General features: G+C 44.7%; 1 protein-coding gene across 2 annotated transcripts in view; it reads right to left on the reverse strand.

The window, feature by feature from the left end:
* Positions 1-17784, reverse strand: part of LOC147666495 (E3 ubiquitin-protein ligase TRIM39-like) — a 174903-nt gene that overhangs the window by 52563 nt on the left and 104556 nt on the right. For both annotated transcript variants that reach the window (XM_086949039.1, XM_086949040.1), the window contains 2 exons: positions 2603-2623; positions 2492-2518 (listed from right to left, as the gene is read on the reverse strand). In XM_086949039.1, coding sequence (XP_086805165.1) covers positions 2492-2518; positions 2603-2623 — 48 coding nt within the window. The remainder of the gene's footprint in view (positions 1-2491; positions 2519-2602; positions 2624-17784) is intronic.

Below are 17784 nucleotides of genomic sequence, written 5' to 3' on the forward strand. Positions count from 1 at the left end.
GTGTGGGAGGCCCACTTTGGGGTACTTTACCAAGACACTAATTCCTGCCCTGATACATCCCTCTTGGCGCCTGTAGGCTCCCATGATTCTCGCATGGAACTATCCCTGGGGGAAGTGGAGGTGGCCCTAGAGCACTTATCGTGGGGAAGGCGCCAGGTCTGGACAGGCTACCCAGGGATCTTTTTAGGCACCACCCGGACATCTGGGGCCCATACCTCCTTATCCTTTTTAATGCCATTCTAGGAGGCATGGCAATCCCCGGGTCTTGGCTGGGGGCAGAGATTGTTCCGATCCACAAGAAAGGTTCCACTCTGCTCCCCGCCAACTACAGACCTATTAGCCTAATAGACGTACCCCAAAAGCTTTTTGCGCGCCTCATCCTTAACCATCTCCTGGACTGGGTGGAGGACAATGACATCATGAGCCCCCTCCAGGCTGGCTTCAGAAAGAACACGTCGACCATGGACCAGATCTTCCGCCTCCTTCTCCTATATTGGAAGACGGTTACGTTAGAGGGAGGAAGGCTGTACATGGTCTTCGTGGATCTGAGGTCAGCCTTTGACCTAGTCCCTAGAGGAAAACTATGGGAGGTTTTGCAGAAGCTAGGAGTACCCCCCCCACCTCCTTAGTATTATCATCAGGTTGCATGAGAACAACTATGCACAGGTGAGGTGTGGGAGGGATGGCAAGCTCTCGGGCAAATTCCCGGTCCGCCGAGGAGTCAGACAGGGCTGTGTCTTGGCGCCGACCCTGTTCTGTCTTTTCATTAACAGTGTCATCCAACATCTTGACACTGCTAAGGACAATGATGCCCCGCTTTTGGCAGGCAGGAGGGTTCCGGCAATAATGTTTGCTGATGATACCCTCCTGCTTTCCAAATCCCCCATGGGGATCCAGAGGATTGTGGATGGTTTTGGCCTTTTCTGTCACCAACATGGGCTGGAGGTGAACACGGAGAAAACTAAGTTTATGATCTTCAACCCCCCCGCCAAGGCCAGACCAAATCCTAAACTGGGGGATGTTAGTCTTGAGAGGGTCTCAACCTTTATATATTATGGGGTAACACTCCAAGAAAACTTATCTTGGGACTGCCAGATAGCGAGATCCAGGCTGAAACTTTCCCAGCTATCGGGCGCACTCCTGAAGGTGGCTAATAAGTCCACCTTTAAGCCTGTAAGCCCGGCCTTGGAAACATACAGGTCCCAAGCGAAGGCAGCAGCCATGTATGGTAGTGAGCTGTGGGGACACAAAGCAGGGAAGGCCCTGGCAGGTGTGGAAAACAGTTTTCTGAGACGCTTACTTGCTCTCCCGCAAGGTACGCCACTTCTCCCCTTAAGACTCGACTTGGGCCTTCCCTCTATTGCTGAAGACCTCCTGTCGAAACCTGTGAAGTTTTGGCATCGGATATGGACCACCGAGGAACTGTATCACTACAGACAAGACCTTATGCATGTAATGAGGCTGAATGCCAACAGCAAAATTCCCTGGTTGGCTTTTATCAAGGCGGAACTGTTTAGCTTGAACTTGCCAGACTTATGGGATGACCCAGCCCAGGGCTGTCAAAGGATCACGCGTAAATCTCTTGCACAGCTGTATAAAAATAAAAACCTTGTTGATATGGACAATGCTCATAACAGCGGCACCCTGACGGGATGTTTTATGGAATCCAAAAATTCTTATGCTTTTGAACCCTTCATGGATTTTATTTTCCCTCTTCTGGCAAGGAAATTGTTCCTCCAATGGAGGTTTGGTACACTCCCCACCAAAGTATTTACCAGCAAATGGTCCTCAGGGGGTGACAAACTTTGCCCATGTTGTAAAGCCCTGGACGAAGACGACCTACACATAATGTTTGTTTGCCACGCTTATCAGAGTCCCAGGAAGCGTTGGATAGCACCGTTGTGTCGGAACCTGGGCTTCAGGAAATACCTGCAGGCCTACAGGGTCATGAAAACTAACACTCTGGGCCACATAGTCTTTGCTGTTTCAAAATTCTTAATGGCAGCATGGATAATAAGGAAGAAAATGTCCCCCTGAACTGGTACTACCTTGCAGTCTTTATTCCATGTGGGTTCAGCAGAAATTTTTTATATGTAAATACTGTTTTTTTAATATATGTATTGTATTTTATTGCATCTTTTATGGCCCATGCGGCCGAAATAAAGAATTTTTGGAATTGGAATTGGAATTGGATTCAGGATAGTTGAACTGATTTGTTCTATCACTTCTGTCCGTTTGGACCATTATTGTCTCTATCGCACTGTACCCAGGTCCTTCTGATTTTTGTGGGTTACTCCAGTATTTTGTAATGCCTATATTATTAAAGTCTTAGTCTCCCCAGGGTATCCGAGCTTCTGCCTGTGTTTCAGTTTGACCGCAGGGTATCACAGCCAGTTCTGTGAGTCAGCATGATCCCGGTGATCATAATCCCACAAGCGTCTCAGTATGACCACATTTATTGGTATTATTAATCTGAATTAGGTTTACTCACTTGCATAGCTTTTTATGTATCTCCACTCTGAAAGTAAAAAGAGAAAACATAGTTTATAAAATCAAATACAATGGAAAGAGTTAAATAAAAACATATTATTAATGACCTTACCTATTTCTACAGGAATTGTTGCTGAAATAAAACAGAAATTTAGAATTAGACCCCAAACAATTTTAGCCAATTCTTACTTGTATTCCTGATAGAGCGAGTTGAAAAGGATTCATATGTTGTTTTGACTCTCACCTTCCCCACATTTCACTCCACACCTGTAGCCCTATCATACCTGTATCAATCCTTACTCTCTCTACTCCATGTCACCAAGTTTTCTTTTCGATTTCAAATAATGTTTATCAGTTGTTTTCAAAAAGGACCAAAAAGACTACAAGCAATAAACGATGTACAGCCAAATTAAATTATTTTGATACATAAATTGGAGAAAAAACATACCAGTTCCAATTGTAATGACATTGAGAGAACCTTAACCTCAATACTATAAGATAATGTAAATAAAATATTGCTGGCTGATACCACAAGCTGTATATTAACAACTACTCTTCATAAAGTCTATGAAATAAGAAATAAAGAAAAATAATGAGAGAAGAAATAAAGAACAGTAATAACTAGTATGAGCTATAAAAAAAGGATATGAGCTATAGAAAAGGATCCCAAGTTGTCTTTTCAACACCTCACCCTCACTCCTGCTCTACATCATACTTTAATCTCCTCTCCAACTCTTACCGGCAGTCTCCTCCATACCTTACCAAACTTTGCCCACTGTTCTTCATGTCATTCTTCTTCAACGTTACCTCAAGCCTATACATACCTGAACCAACTGGCCTTCACACCGTACTCCTCAATCTCCTCTCCATATGGGACTCTCTCCTCCACACCATGTCCCATTCTCTCCTCCACCCCTCACTCTACTTCTCTCCACCAGCACTTCTCCTGCTCTTACCCTCCATCTCTTGCACCACTATCTTCAGTCCCCTTTCCTCTGAACCACTGAGCCACACACTCACCCCTTCTGTCTAGCGTTGGGTCACTGACTGGAGCTCAAGTCTATGGACTGCACCCTAGACAAGGGAACCTCTATCAATAGAGCTTCTGAGTAACCCTGGGATTACCCAGTGTGCATTTGAAACTCTATCTTGGATGCTGAGAGAGTCCTTGCATCAGTGGCTGGAGTCTAGGTCCAGGACCTTGCATTGGTTATGCTTTCTGGATTTCTAACTGGGGTGATAATAGGACTTGTCAAGTGAGATATGACTGGGGACCTCTTAGGACATATGGCATACAGGTGGGCACACAAGTGGCTATACCACAGACCTGTATGGGGCCCTCTAGATGTTCTAAGTTAGCCTTAATTATACCATTTTTCTCCAGAGAAGCTGGAACCTTGTCTTACTGGAAGGAGCCCAGGTACGAGGTACGCGCACAGACATGCACAGTGTCTACTTTAGCTCTAACACAGGAGGAAAATAGGTGCTTCCTATGAGTTTGTGGAACTCTGCCCTAGGAACGGACGGGCACTTTGAGTCAATTGATGGGCCCCAGTTCAAAAGCACTATCCCAGAACCATACTGGAGCTCCATCTTGCCCTGGGCTCCCCTATCAGCCCAAGAAAACCTGGGTGTCTCACACCTGGTAACAGGAGTCCTTGTTGCTTGTAGGGAGTATTTGCCACCTCAAACGTCACTCTGAGACCAATGCTAACATATAAACAGACTTTTATCAGATAGCAGACAGACGCTTAAGGTGATGGCAAAGAACCTAACTTTGAAAGCCACTACACCGAGGTGTCACACTGATGCAACTTGTATTCCTGTTACATTAATTATCTTAGTCACAATTTTAGATATAGCCTACAGTATGCAACTCTTCATTAGAAAGAGTAAATAAAGTGAGGATCCTGTCTATTTGCAAAGATTCTATCTCTGCACTTAGTAAAATTAATCGCCAACTTTATCAAATGTCACCACAGCAGATTTATCAAAGACAGATGTGTAGTAACAAATTCTAGGTTGATATGCAATCTTCTCAGTATAACAGGAAAAAAGGGTGTCCTGATGCTGAAAGGATATCTGAGGTGAGCAAAATAAAGATTATGGTTGGAAAACCAGATAGTCAGACACAGACTAAAGTTTGACAGGCAAGGATTTAATTGAAGCAGGTTCCATCTTAATCATGGAACAAAGTGACCTAACCTGTCTATAAGCTTTTGCTATGCTTAAGGTAATTATTTGTAAACGAAAAGGTCTTAATACAAAGGACTTTAAATCAGGGAGCCAATTAAAAGTGTTCAGATGGTGGGAAATAGAAGAACCAGCAAAGAAGGAAATGGGGTGATGTATTTGGGACCATTTACAGATGCTGCATAGGATACTCTGCGTGACCTAGATTTAAAGAGTTACAGTACACGATGGGCAGACACCACGGGGTGGGCAGACACCACAGTTAAAATGCATACTGCTTAATATGAGATCGCTGGGCAAGCATAAGCATGTTTTAGAAGGTCTGCTCCAGGTCTCTGCACCTTACGTAGTTTTCCTCACTGAGACTTGGACTAGTCAGGCCTCTGCCCCGGACTGGAATAGCACCCTCCCGGCTGGATATTCAGTAGTTAGTCAGGATAGGGAGTACATGTGGCGGGATAGCAATAATTCACCGTGACAACTTGAAGGTGTACAGTGAGCCTATAACACAACTGCCCGCGAAGGCCTCACGTTTTGTGGTGAAAATTAAGAACACTTCCACAGTACATGGGATACTTCTCTACAGACCTCCGGGCCCAGAGACCCTTTTTCTCTGGCTTTACAGACCCTGCTTGAATCTTATATAGTTTTCAACTCACCTATTATTCTGGGTGATTTTAACTTCCATCTTGAACTTAACAACAACCCCGATACCAGCTGGATTCTTGACAACGTAGCAGGCTATGGTTTCCATCAAAAGGTGGTGGGCCCCACACACTTGGCGGGTCATACGCTTGATGGGATTCTTTCCACTAACTCGGATGTCACACTTCTTAATCCTGTCCCTCTTCCCTAGTCTGACCATTTTGCAAAGATATTTAACCTTCAGTATTCACTTCCCGCACAGCTGGACAGGAAGAAATCAGCAGGCTTAAAAATCAGGCAGTGAAACAAAATCCAAGGCACTGAATTGGAGCAGGTACTTAATAGTTGTCCCCCTGCTCAGGTTTCAGATAACAGCGAGGCTGCCAGCCAATTTCACAGCTGGATAGCTAAGGCTGTAAATAAAGTGGCCTCATTGAAAGAAATTAAACCTAGAAGAGCGCTGGCAACATCTCCATGTTACGGTCCGAAACTGAAAAAGCTGAAAGTTGTATGCAGGAAAGCCGACTGTACCTGGAGAACGCTACAACAATATAAAGAAGCCATTATTCTAGCAAAAACCACCTACTATTCAACAAATGTAGCAGAGGCTAGTCACTCTACCAAGCAACTTTAAAAAAAAGTAAAAACTATCTAAATCGCGTCAGAATTCACGTTTAAATCCGGATTCCGCATTTTGCAATAAAATGGCCAATTTCTTTCAAAATAAGATCAATATGATTAAGGATGAAATACAAAATAACAGGCAGGGAGGCGTTGATTGTCAATATGTCACCACAGATGACATGCCGCTGCAATGTCAGCTGAACATATTTCGCTCACTTACTCCTGTTGAAGTAAATGAATCTATATGTTCCACCAAGTCGGGGTCACCGTGGGTTCCCTGTCCTTCGACTGTGATACATCGGGTGTTCCAAACCATTAGTAAATATCTAACGCCCATTCTAAATCAGGTGATCAAGTCAGGGAGATATCCGATGGTCGGGAAGAAGGCCTGTATCAGACCCATCTTGAAAAAGCCAGCACTTGACCCATTAGAGGTTAAGAATTATTGCCCTATCTCATGCCTACCGATTGCAGCCAAAATCCTTGAGAGGGCAATTAACCATGAGTTAACATCTTCCCTAGTCAGCAACAACCTGCTCGATTGCAGTCAGCATGGATTCCGATCAGGGCATTTGACGGAGACGGTGCTAGTTATGGCAACAGAGGAGATTCGGAGACAGGTGGATTGGGGGTGTGGGAGAGCGATCCTCATCCTCCTTGACCTATCAGCTGCATTAGACACCGTGAATCACACGGTGTTGGTGCAAAGGCTGAAGGCGGTGGGGATTGGGGAGGCGGCTCTGCCCCTCCTCTCCTCTTTCCTAGAAGATAGGGAGCAAACTCTACACAGGAAAAGTCTACAGTTCGAAATCTTCCATCTGCTGTGTGGAGTCCCACAGTGTTCGGCGTGGTCACTGACGCTCTTTAATATCTATGTGACCGTTCTCTCGCCAGTCTCATTAGACAGCATGGGTTCTCGTTCGTGCCGTATGCCGATGATACCAAAATAAACATCTCGGTATCAAAACAGTCGGAGCAGGTAGCCGCTAGATTCCATGCGTGTCTGAGTCACATCATGAGCTGGGCGAGTAATAATTACCTCAAGATCAATACGGATAAGACAGAGGTCATGGAGTTTGGTGGCGGTCCGTTCCTGTGGGATCACACATGGTGGCCAGTAGAAGCGGGTATCTGCCCAACACCATCCATAAAAGTAAAAAACCTGGGGATCATCTTCGATGATAATCTGGGTTTTTCTGCGCAGATTAACCATGTTACCTCCACTTGCTTCTACATCTTGAAGCTACTGCGGAAGGTGTTACCTTTTATTTCGCAGGAGCTACGAAAAACTTTATTGAAGGCCTAAGTCCTATCCCGATTAGATTATTGCAATGCTCTTTTCGTGGGCAGTGATAAGGCACAGAAGACCAAACTGCAGTCCATACAAAATGCGGCCGCACAAATACTCCTAAATATTGCAAAATGTCACCCCATTTCTGGGGCTATTAAGTCATTACATTGGCTTCCCATACAGAAAAGCATGGAATCTAAGGTCCTATGCCTTGTGCATAGGACTTTATATGGTGACGGGGAGACCAATCTGCGAAGAATCTTTCAGTGGTACATTCCCACTAGAAGTCTTAGGTCGGCAAATTACGGCCTCATTAGTACTACTAAAGTTCGCGGAGCTAGGGAGGGGGGGGGTTGGGGAAGCTTGTCACTGTATGCAGCTAGGCTGTGGAGCCAACTGCCCATGATACTCGGACTTAAACCAAGCATGACAGTTTTTAGGAAGCAGATAAAAACATGGTTATTTCTGGCGTCTTAACTGTTCAGTTTTAATAAACGTATATCTCTTCTCTCACTCTAGCACCAAGATGCCTCGGCATTCAAGCGCTGTAAGCACTCATACTGTACATGGTCTTCAATTACTACTTAAGAAGGGCACAGTTTTGCAAATAAAAAGAATGTGAATATACGTAGAGTGACCTTATTGACTTGCTCCTTAAATGAAAGTAAACAATGACTCCCAGATTACAGACAGAGGAGGATGGTGATGGTGAAGAACCTAACTCTGAGGACCACCACACCAAGGTCCATACAGATGGGCAACTCCAAAAGTCAAAAGACAAGTCTGATCACTGCAGAGCTTCAACAAACCAGTACCCATCCGGTGGCCACCACTACCACAGTGTGGAAGTTCGATCGGGACCCATTGATATTTTCACTGAAAGACATAAGGATTTGAGGGTTGGCAGATGAAGACCTTAATGAGAATCCAAAGCATAGGATTAAGGAACTAGAGGAATCACAAAAAAGATTACAACATTTGAGTGAGGGAATATTGCTGACGGTTGTCACAAGGCAATGGATAAAAAGAGGAATCATTAGGAGATAAATTGATTTCTCAACATCTGTCTATCATAAGGCATTATAAGACAGCTAGGGCTTGTCCCTGGACATTAAACTGAAATAAGCGGTGGCATAAAGTGCCATGAGAAACTGTCGCTGCACTATATCCAATGAATCAGTTCAGACTTCCTCAATGTTATAAGAGGCGAGGATCAGCTGTGAAAGCAAGAGCTCTGGATTCTATCCCACGTATAAAGGTAAAGACCAGACTGGGCAGGGACAAGTAGGCCATTCATTTACCTCCAACGCAAGAGACTCACTGGTTCCTGTTCCCAGATTCTGGGCAAAAAGGGCAACAGAGAAATCCATCAGACATTGCTAAGAAACAATGGGTCAGCATGTTTTAGGAGAGGAAGCATCAGGGATGTCTTGGAGTCCAGAGGATAGAAGGCTAAGATCAAATGAGTTATGTAGGTCAGTAATGACCAGGCAAATACATTAGAGAGAGCATGAACAGCACAGGGATCTAGCGGGGAGCCCATCTTCATCGTTTTATTTAAAATAGATACATTTGTAAAGAGCACCAACTCCATTCGCCTGTTATTAATGGAAACCGATCAGGGAGCATATAGAAAGGACTAATACGCCCTAGAAAAGAATAAGAGGGTGTCCTTAATGTTCTCCAAAAACAAGATGGGTTTGCAGAGGTCAGCTGAGGGCTTCACAGTATTATTACAAACACCAGATAGAATATTTTCTAATAATTCTCGTAGCCCAAACAATTAACTGCCTCAGAAAGAATGCCTGATGATATCTATTGATGCTGAGACAGCATCTCTTTTAGATGGCTGCAAAGAGGTTAGCTGTTTTGTAAATAACCAGATTCTATGAGCCTTTTGTTATATACTGGCACTCATCATGGTTGCCCTCTTTCTCTCATGTTATTTATCCTCACCTTTGAACCCCTTCTAGAAAAGGGCGACATTCTTAGGTAAAGTCATGAATTTATACAAGAAAATCAGTAACTAACTTCTTTGCAGCCGGTGCATTTGCAGGTACAAGTGGCATCTTTCAAAACTATGTTAAACATTATTGAATATTATTCAAAATGGTTGAGGGATAAACGACACCATGATAAAATTGAAATCATGTTTTGGTCTAGAGACGTACTTACCATGCTCTGGGTTTTACAATCAAATATATTCAAATCAAACACTTAGATTTTTATATTGATAGATCAATGTAAGAGACCATTTTCATACATTGACAGAGACTGATAAGGAATGTAATTTCCATACTAGAATGCTGGTCTCCACTGAGCGTGTCCTGGTGCGGCGCTCAGTTACAATCTAAATCAGTGTTTCTCAAACTGTGGGTCGCGACTTACTGTTGGGTCGTAAGCCGATGTTTGTTGGGTCATGACAGTCCAAGCAATAAACAAATATGCCTTTAAATTCTATATTAATCTTGTCATATTTGCTGCACTTCGAAGACAGAAGCTAAATGTCAGGCTTTGTCTTCGGATAAATTGCTGCTTATTTTGTAGCATGGGGGTTGGTGTTTACAAACTCCTTCACTTTTTAGTCAGAAAAAGAAAAGTAAAGTGAGTTGTGTGACAGTCTTGCTGGGGTACACGGAGTGTGAAAGGAAAGGCTGTAGGATGTCAATTTGTGTAACACACAACAAATATAAATACCTGCAAATGAACTGTACACATTGAGCAGATGGGAAAACCAAAATGAAGCACATTTTATTTTGAATTCGGATGTAAACAAAGACTTTAATAGCATCAAAACAAATCAAGACACTACTTGATGATGCAAAATAGATAAATATTCCCTGAAAACCGATTTGTACACATTGTTATTATTTGTGTGCAATATAGTTGTATTAGTAAACTGAAAGTCTGGAAATTCAGTGGCCATTTCAATGTAAAATATGCATTTTCCTTTACACTTATTGCTTAAAGATTCCCTTGTGTCCAAAATGTAACTGGACAGTAATAAAATGAATAATATCCATTTACTTAACTACTGCGTCGCAGCACATATCGCAGCGGTGCAGGCAAATTTCACGCATGCGCAGATCGGACAGCCCCGGCCGTCTGACACACACACCCAACGTGACGTGGTTAGAAATCCCTATGTTTATACTTATTTACCAAAAAGACAGACAATTTCCTGAGTAAGGAAATGCTTCTGTTTGTTCTGAAGCCTTGTTGAGACTGAATTGACTTGATGTAGCAAGGCAAATCACCACATCATGAATAATGTGGTCCTGAAAACATGGCTCCTCCAAGTGAGAAGTGAGTTTGGTCTACCTAGTGACCAGGGCCAGACTGGCCGTAACGGGCACCGGGGGGTTTCCCCGGTAGGCCGCCAGGGTGGGGGCTGGTTTTAGGCCCTGAGGGAGGGGGGGGGGGGGGGTCATTTTTAGGTCAAGGTATTATCCGGTCTGCCGAAGGCAGACCGGAAGTCCGAGATTTTATGTTACTTAGTGTGGCAGCTTAAACCCGCCTCCCTCCTCGTCTCTCCTCCATTGGCTGGCTTCCTAAACGGAGGCCAGCCATTGGAGGAGAGAGCCGTCCCTCCAAAGAAGCTCCGTCTTTTTCGGATTTGGGGGCGTCAGTTTTTCTGTTCTTTAGACAGTGATGTAGTCTGTCACTCAGAACCACAAAACCACGCCCCCAATTCCGAAAAAATCGGAAGCTTGCAGCTGTCTCTCCGAGCACCTACAGGCTCGCGCCGAAGTCCGCTCCCCAAAAACGAGTAAATAACAAAAAAGAGTCACATTCTTGTCTTTATTTTACAGCGCTTCCGGCTTCGCACGTTTAACAGAGGACTCGTCAGGAGTCGCGTGGGCGTGACGTCACTTCCCCTACTGTTCAGCGCGCTTCTGTTCGATAGTCCTCCGTGAAGCTCCAGTCGGGCCGAGAGGGACGTGCTGCAGTCATGGTGAGTAGGGATACGAGGGTTCTGGGTGGGAGGGCGTGAAGGTGTAGTGGTCAATAGTGCAGGCAATACTCCGGGGGCTGGGGGTCGGAGGCTGGAGCACCAGCCCCCCGATCTCCGGAGCGGTCCACCTCACCCCCTGCCAACCACGCTCTCCTGCCTCCACTCACTGCGGCAGGCCCACAGGGCCATTTTCCTCGCCTCTCTCGGCTAGGCTCTCGGCTGGGCGGTGCACAGATACCAGCGCTCCTCACGGTACACATCTGTAATGTCCCGCAGGGCGTCAGCAGCAATACGGCTCTGCCGCTCACGCTCCCACAGCTCCTGCACCGCAACAAAGGTCTGCGAGTCCTCCCGAGGTCCGCCAAACTTTAGGCCTGGGCTTCATTAGGGTATTCAGGCCGCAAGTCTCCGGGGCTCACTAGCGCGTCGCACGGCATTCCAGGCAGCTGCTCCGGCAAGTTTTTCACCTGGGCTATTTCGGGCCAGTCTCCTCAGCGCCCTCGCCGCGCTAGGCCCCCGGCCACATGTATTTTGTCGGATATAATGTCGGCTGGCGGAGGATGGGAGGGCGTGAAGGTGTAGTGGGTTCAGCTCGGGGATATCGCCGAAGAGGAAGTTACGATAACGTGGAGAGTGTTTCTTGGGCGGAAGAGTGTGCAGTGATGGTAGGAAGGCAGGGAGCTATGGGCTACTGGACTCTACGGATCAGAAATTGGAGGTGAAGAAGGATTTACACCAGGGAGCAGGAAGAGACTGGTGTGGCAATAGATGGGATGGCGGGGCAATGCTCAAAGAGCAAGTTTGTAACGGGATGAAACTGCAAGCAGATGCACGCGCTGGAGGTGACCCGCCTCCTGTCTCGTGGAGCCCTTAGGGTCCCTGTATGCAAATCCTCGGCGGGAGCCCCCTCCTCTCCTCCTCCATCAAGTGCGGCAGCGCGTGCCCTGCGCTCCAGCTGCGTGCAAATGACTGGGGCCTGGGCCTGTCCTGTAATTAAAGCCGAGCAGCTGGCAGCAGCCCCTCTCAGACAGCCTCACTCCGCCGGGGGGCTTCTCGCATTAATGATGCCTGAGGGAGGGGACGGGGATGGCGCCTGTGGAGGGAGTGCAAAAGGAGGTCGCCTTATTACAGCGCCTGAAACACCTCTTTGATGTGCCGGCTTTGTCAGCACGACTGGCCCACCTACGGCGACTCGCTGGTCAGGGCGCAAGCTGGCCCTTTGTCAATGCGTCATTATTTGCGACCTCCACCCCGAGGCTCGACCACAAAAATGAACTTGCACCGTGACTGAAATTACGCATCTACAGGTCCATTGGAATTATGCAGATTTTCAGCGGCGCCTTTTCCCACCTAATTATGGATTTGCCACTCTTTCCACATAATCCATCATCGTCTGCACAATATGCAGATTTACACAAAAAAAAAGTTTGCTTCTCGCTTAACCAGATATAACGTTACCAAACAAGCTAAAACACACGTTGCTGCGTAGTGACAGGCCTTTTGTAGCGCGGAGGCTGATTGCTTTTCAGTTGCTAATTGCTGTGTTTAGGTAGAAAACTGATATTAATATGGTGAAATATTTGCCTATAAAGTGTTAACATATGCAGAAATGTTAAAATAGCGAATGAACACAGCCTCAAATGCGCTGCATTAAGTCGCATTATTTTCCTTTTCTTGGGGCATAATTTTGTCAACAGCGCTGCACAAATTGGTCCTTCTTGCCACATAATTCCACGAGCCCTGCCTATCATGTATCATAAATGTAAACCACAAAAGTATATGGGGAAGAATAACTATCACAAGTTTATGTATCTTAATGACACAAGCGAGGTATTGTCCCAGACTGCTGCACTGGCGCTGTGCGGTGCGGTGCCTACCGGATGTGATTATGTAACCGGAGTCAGCAGAGTTTAATTTGCAATTTTTTAAAATGTGTTTTTCATAGGATCCCACCTGCCAGCATGGCTGAATTCCACAGTTGCCCGATTGATATCCGTGTCTCCAAGACTTGATTCCACCACATGCCTCTTTCTTCCACCACCCTACATTTTCTTCTGGCAGTTCTTTTTCATCCACACTTTCTCTGTTTGACACTTAATTCACATATTCCTCTTGCCTGCTTCTTCGCTCTCTCATTTCTGTTGTCTTTGTTGCTCTGGATCAAAATCAGATGATAAAAAACAAGTGAGAGCTGGTCAGGATCACCTGCACACACCGGCAGAAGTTAAGCTCTAGGAGTGAAGGCGGAAGGCTGAAAAGAGCGTCAATCACAGTCTAAGGTAGGTAGGAGGTCGCACTCAGGTGTTTACTTTGCAGTGAGGCGAGGAAGGGGGTAAGTCGGGGGCCTATTAAATGTGTCGTTTGGGATCGGACTGACAGTGAGGCAAGTTGGTAACGGGATGAAACTGCAAGCAGATGATGGGAGCGCAACACAATAGTTTGTGGTGAGGCGGGCAGAGAATACAAATGTTGTACGGTCATGGCAAAGGGGTGCGGAGGTGAAGGGATTCACACAAGACCGCCGTTAAATGGGAGAAAGGCGAAGGGAGTCTTTTGCGGGAGAGGGGTTTCCGTGCTGCTGTTCTGTTACCAAAGGCTAATTAACTAATGACTTTCTTAAACGAAGACGTCCTTGCGTATTCTGTGAGTTTACCTAACATGGGCCCAGCAATCATTAAACTCATTCTCCTACTTAACAATCGCCCATCACTGTATTCTACTAACATTCCACCCGCTAGTTATTGTGCGTGTCACACTGGTGTTTTGTACCGTGCGCTGGTACATTAAAGTAATAAAAACAAGCTAATAGTATTGCTTTACTACAGAAGTTAAAGACCAAGGCTATCAAAGGAAACCTAGTCCATTCTCTAATCAAATTTAGAGTGCGGTCATTCCCAAATTTAGAGTGCTGTCATTGCCAGTAACTGTTACTGATGTATCGCTCTCCTTTTGTTTAAGACTGAACCTGAAGTGAACCCCAAGGCCTATCCTTTAGGAGATGCCCTGCTCACCAAGACGCTTCTGGACCTGGTACAACAGGCTGCCAACTACAAGCAGTTGCGCAAAGGCGCCAACGAAGGTACTTTTAATGGGTTTTGTTTGTAAGTATTTATCGACATCTTGCAGAGCTATTGTACTTGAATTGAGTTTTACTTAGGAAACCATTTCAATGATGCTTAGTACTACAGCTTCTAGTCTTGAGTTTGGGGGGCGGGGGGTCATGACTCTTGCCACACCTGCACGGGGCCACTGGAGCGCAGATGTGGAAATATCGTTTTTGTGCTCTTTAATTCTGTCCACTTAACCCAGGTTGTTTTTGACAATCACCGGAAGTCAAGTTTTGAACATGAGTTGGACTCCCAATTCTGATTCTGCGGATTGCAAGCTGTTGGGATGTTTGGGTGAAGCTCGTACTGTGCAGGGTTTGCAATGTCAGTGTTCATCATCACACAGTATGACGTGTTAACTGTTTATAAAATAAACTGTACTTTGCAGTGTTTACATCAATTGTTTTGGTAGCACTTGCACTGTGAAGAGAACCACTGCTAGATATTTTGGAAATTAAGTGTGGGTTTAGGAAGGGATCTGAATTTTGAGTGTTAAGACCTCAAGAAGGGAGTGATTCTGGTGCGAGGTGGATGTTTGGGAAGACATCTGAAGATCTGTCCATGCCTTAAGTTTCCAATTAATAATAAGATGCTTTAACGATGTCATTCTCTGTCCAGTATTTTAGGTCGAGGTAATATCCGGTCTGCCGAAGGCAGAACCGCACTCTCTTCCCCCACACCACTCTCTTCCCCCACACCACTCTCTTCCCCCACACCACTCTCTTCCCCCACCCCTCTAACTACGTCACTCTCTCTCTCCCTAACTCTCTCACTAACACTCTCACTACATCTCTATCTCTCACTACCTCACTATCTCTCACTACCTCACTATCACTCACTATACTACACTCTCTCACTAAGTCTCTAACTCACTACTCAACTCTTTCTCACAGCAACACAATATCACTACAACAGTAACTATCTCTCACTCTAACACACTACTCAAAATTCACTCTCTCTCTATCTCACTACCTCTCTATCACTACATCACTATCTATTTCTATCTCACTCTCACTACCTCACAATATCACCACACACTCAAAAAATAACTACATCACTCTCTCACTACCTCACAACTTCACTCTCTTTCTGAATTACTAATTCACTCTCTCACTACCTCACTCTCAAATACACTAAGTCACTTACACTCTCTCTTTCACTACCTCACTACATCACTCTGTTTCTATCTTAATACCTCACAACATCACTAACACTCACTACTTCACTCTCTCTTTCAATACATCAATCTTTCACTATCCCACTACCTCACAACATCACTCTCCATCACTACCTCACTCTACCTACCTCACCCTCACTACATCACTCACTCTCTATTTCAATACGATCTCGCTACCTCACTCTCTCTCTGCTAATGCAATAGGTCTAATGCAATATGTAACACATATCAAACACTTAAGCTATTGACAATAGAAATGACAATAACATTTACTTGGGGATAAAAAAAAAATAAAAAAAATAATAAGCAATGCCAATAACTCTACCTATAATATTGCCGAGACCATTGCATTGTAAATGATTGTTGTTACTGGGGGCTAGCAATATCAGCCCCCTGTAACAAAATTGGCTGAAATCGGCTGTAGCAAGCAGCTCAGCTGGACCCACCGCCTCTCCCCGGGGGTGAGGGCGGGCGGGGACAGCCGAGCAGTTTGCTAGGGCCGGTTTTGGTTCCCAGTCCGGCCCTGCTAGTGACCATTTTAACCGTATGTGAAACTAGTACTGTTTCTAAACGCTGAAAATAATAGAAATGTATATGTATAGTACTGTTTCTAAACCCACTACAAAGACTATTGAGAATTAGCAAAGATGGAAAACAGTTTTCCTGCCCCTGCTATGGCTCTCTATCATCAGATACGATAAGAGGATTTCACAAGCATTATTGGTGGTTCAAAAATAGAATTATGATTTTTGACAGGAAATTCTGGTGGACTGACTTACTGAAAATCAATCAATCACTCAAATAGCTTTATTCAGTTTATTTGAAACTAGGCCCATTAAAGTACAATATGATACATTAAAATACAACATATAGACATGTTAAAACAGTGCAAATAGTTAGAATTATTGCAATCTAAAACATCATAATACTTCTGCAGCTCTAGATTTCAGCAGTCGTCATTATTAAAAAATAGTTTGATAATGTTCAAAAGAGCGAATTTAAGGCCCTCTCACACAGGTAGACACATTAATCTAACAAGCGAAAAGAGAGGAAAACATAAACCTCAAATAAATGTGTCCCCTATGTGCTCCTGCAAATAGTCAAACAAATACCTCAAGGTAGCACTGCAAATCAAAATACACCCAGACATATCACTTAGAGTCATGCTCATAAGTCTTTCTGATGTTAATCACAAATCTGAGGTAGGTATAAACTGTCGCTATTGTTTCATCGGATGCGGAGCATTGAAGGAATTAAAGTGCTTGTGTGCAGTGTCTCATGAAGTGTTTATTCAACAGGGCTTTAATATTGCAGGATCTGAGTTTTGAATACAACACTGAAGAACATTATATGTAAAGTTCTTTTGTAGGGAAACCACATCGCTTGGGCCCAATTCAATATCAGTTCAGTTATTGTAGTGGGGAAAGTCAACTAACCTACGAAATAGGTTTAATCTAAACCTAAAAAGAATTAAGTGCTGCAAATGCTATGCATTAAGTAGCAGAAATGTCTGGCGACCATCAATAGGGGCCAACAATAGGTAGGAAATAACAGATGTCAATGTTCTGACGTTTTCCTACCTCGCAGCCACATGTAGTGCGTAACACATATCCCTCATTGCCCTTTTGCCCAAGGAGGATAAAGTTGTAGGGTTTTGAAACACATCCGGTCTGGACAGGCCTGTGGCCGTGTCACTGACTTTCCTAAGTGAAGGGATATCAAGACAGCTGTGAAGGAAAGTGCCCCTTTTTGACATGGCCCCCTCTCAATTTTTCCCTGCTGTCTGATGCAAGTTTGACAGAAAATTCACTTGGTTCCTGCTAGACAAGTCCCCAGTGTCAGATCTCATTCCCTAAATGGTACAATTGTGCCTGCAATTGGCAATACCTTTAGCACCCCCACTAAGTCTATAGTAAATTTTACCACTGGTACCTAGGGCAAGGAGGTTAAAGAGGGTCCCTAAGGGCTTCAACATGTATTGTGCCACCCTTAGGGACCCTCAGCACCAACATACAAGCTGTCATTGCAGGCTGCGTGCCATGGTGCAGACAAAAGTGAAAAAACGATATGGCACACATTCCAGTGTGCATTGCCTAGAAGTAAGTTACCCCTACAACAGGCCTTACAGCTCTAAGGCAGGGTGCACTATACTATATGTGTGGACATACCTCTCTTAGCAGCTATGACCCTGTGATGTCTAAGTCAATTCTTAGATATCACAAGTGAAAAGGGAAGCCATATTAAGTACATGTGCTGGACACTGGTAAAAAAGAGTTCCCCAGCTACATGAAGGTTTTTACTA

The sequence above is a fragment of the Lissotriton vulgaris genome, unplaced genomic scaffold, assembly GCF_964263255.1.
Source record: "Lissotriton vulgaris unplaced genomic scaffold, aLisVul1.2 SCAFFOLD_1516, whole genome shotgun sequence".
Taxonomy (NCBI): domain Eukaryota; kingdom Metazoa; phylum Chordata; class Amphibia; order Caudata; family Salamandridae; genus Lissotriton; species Lissotriton vulgaris.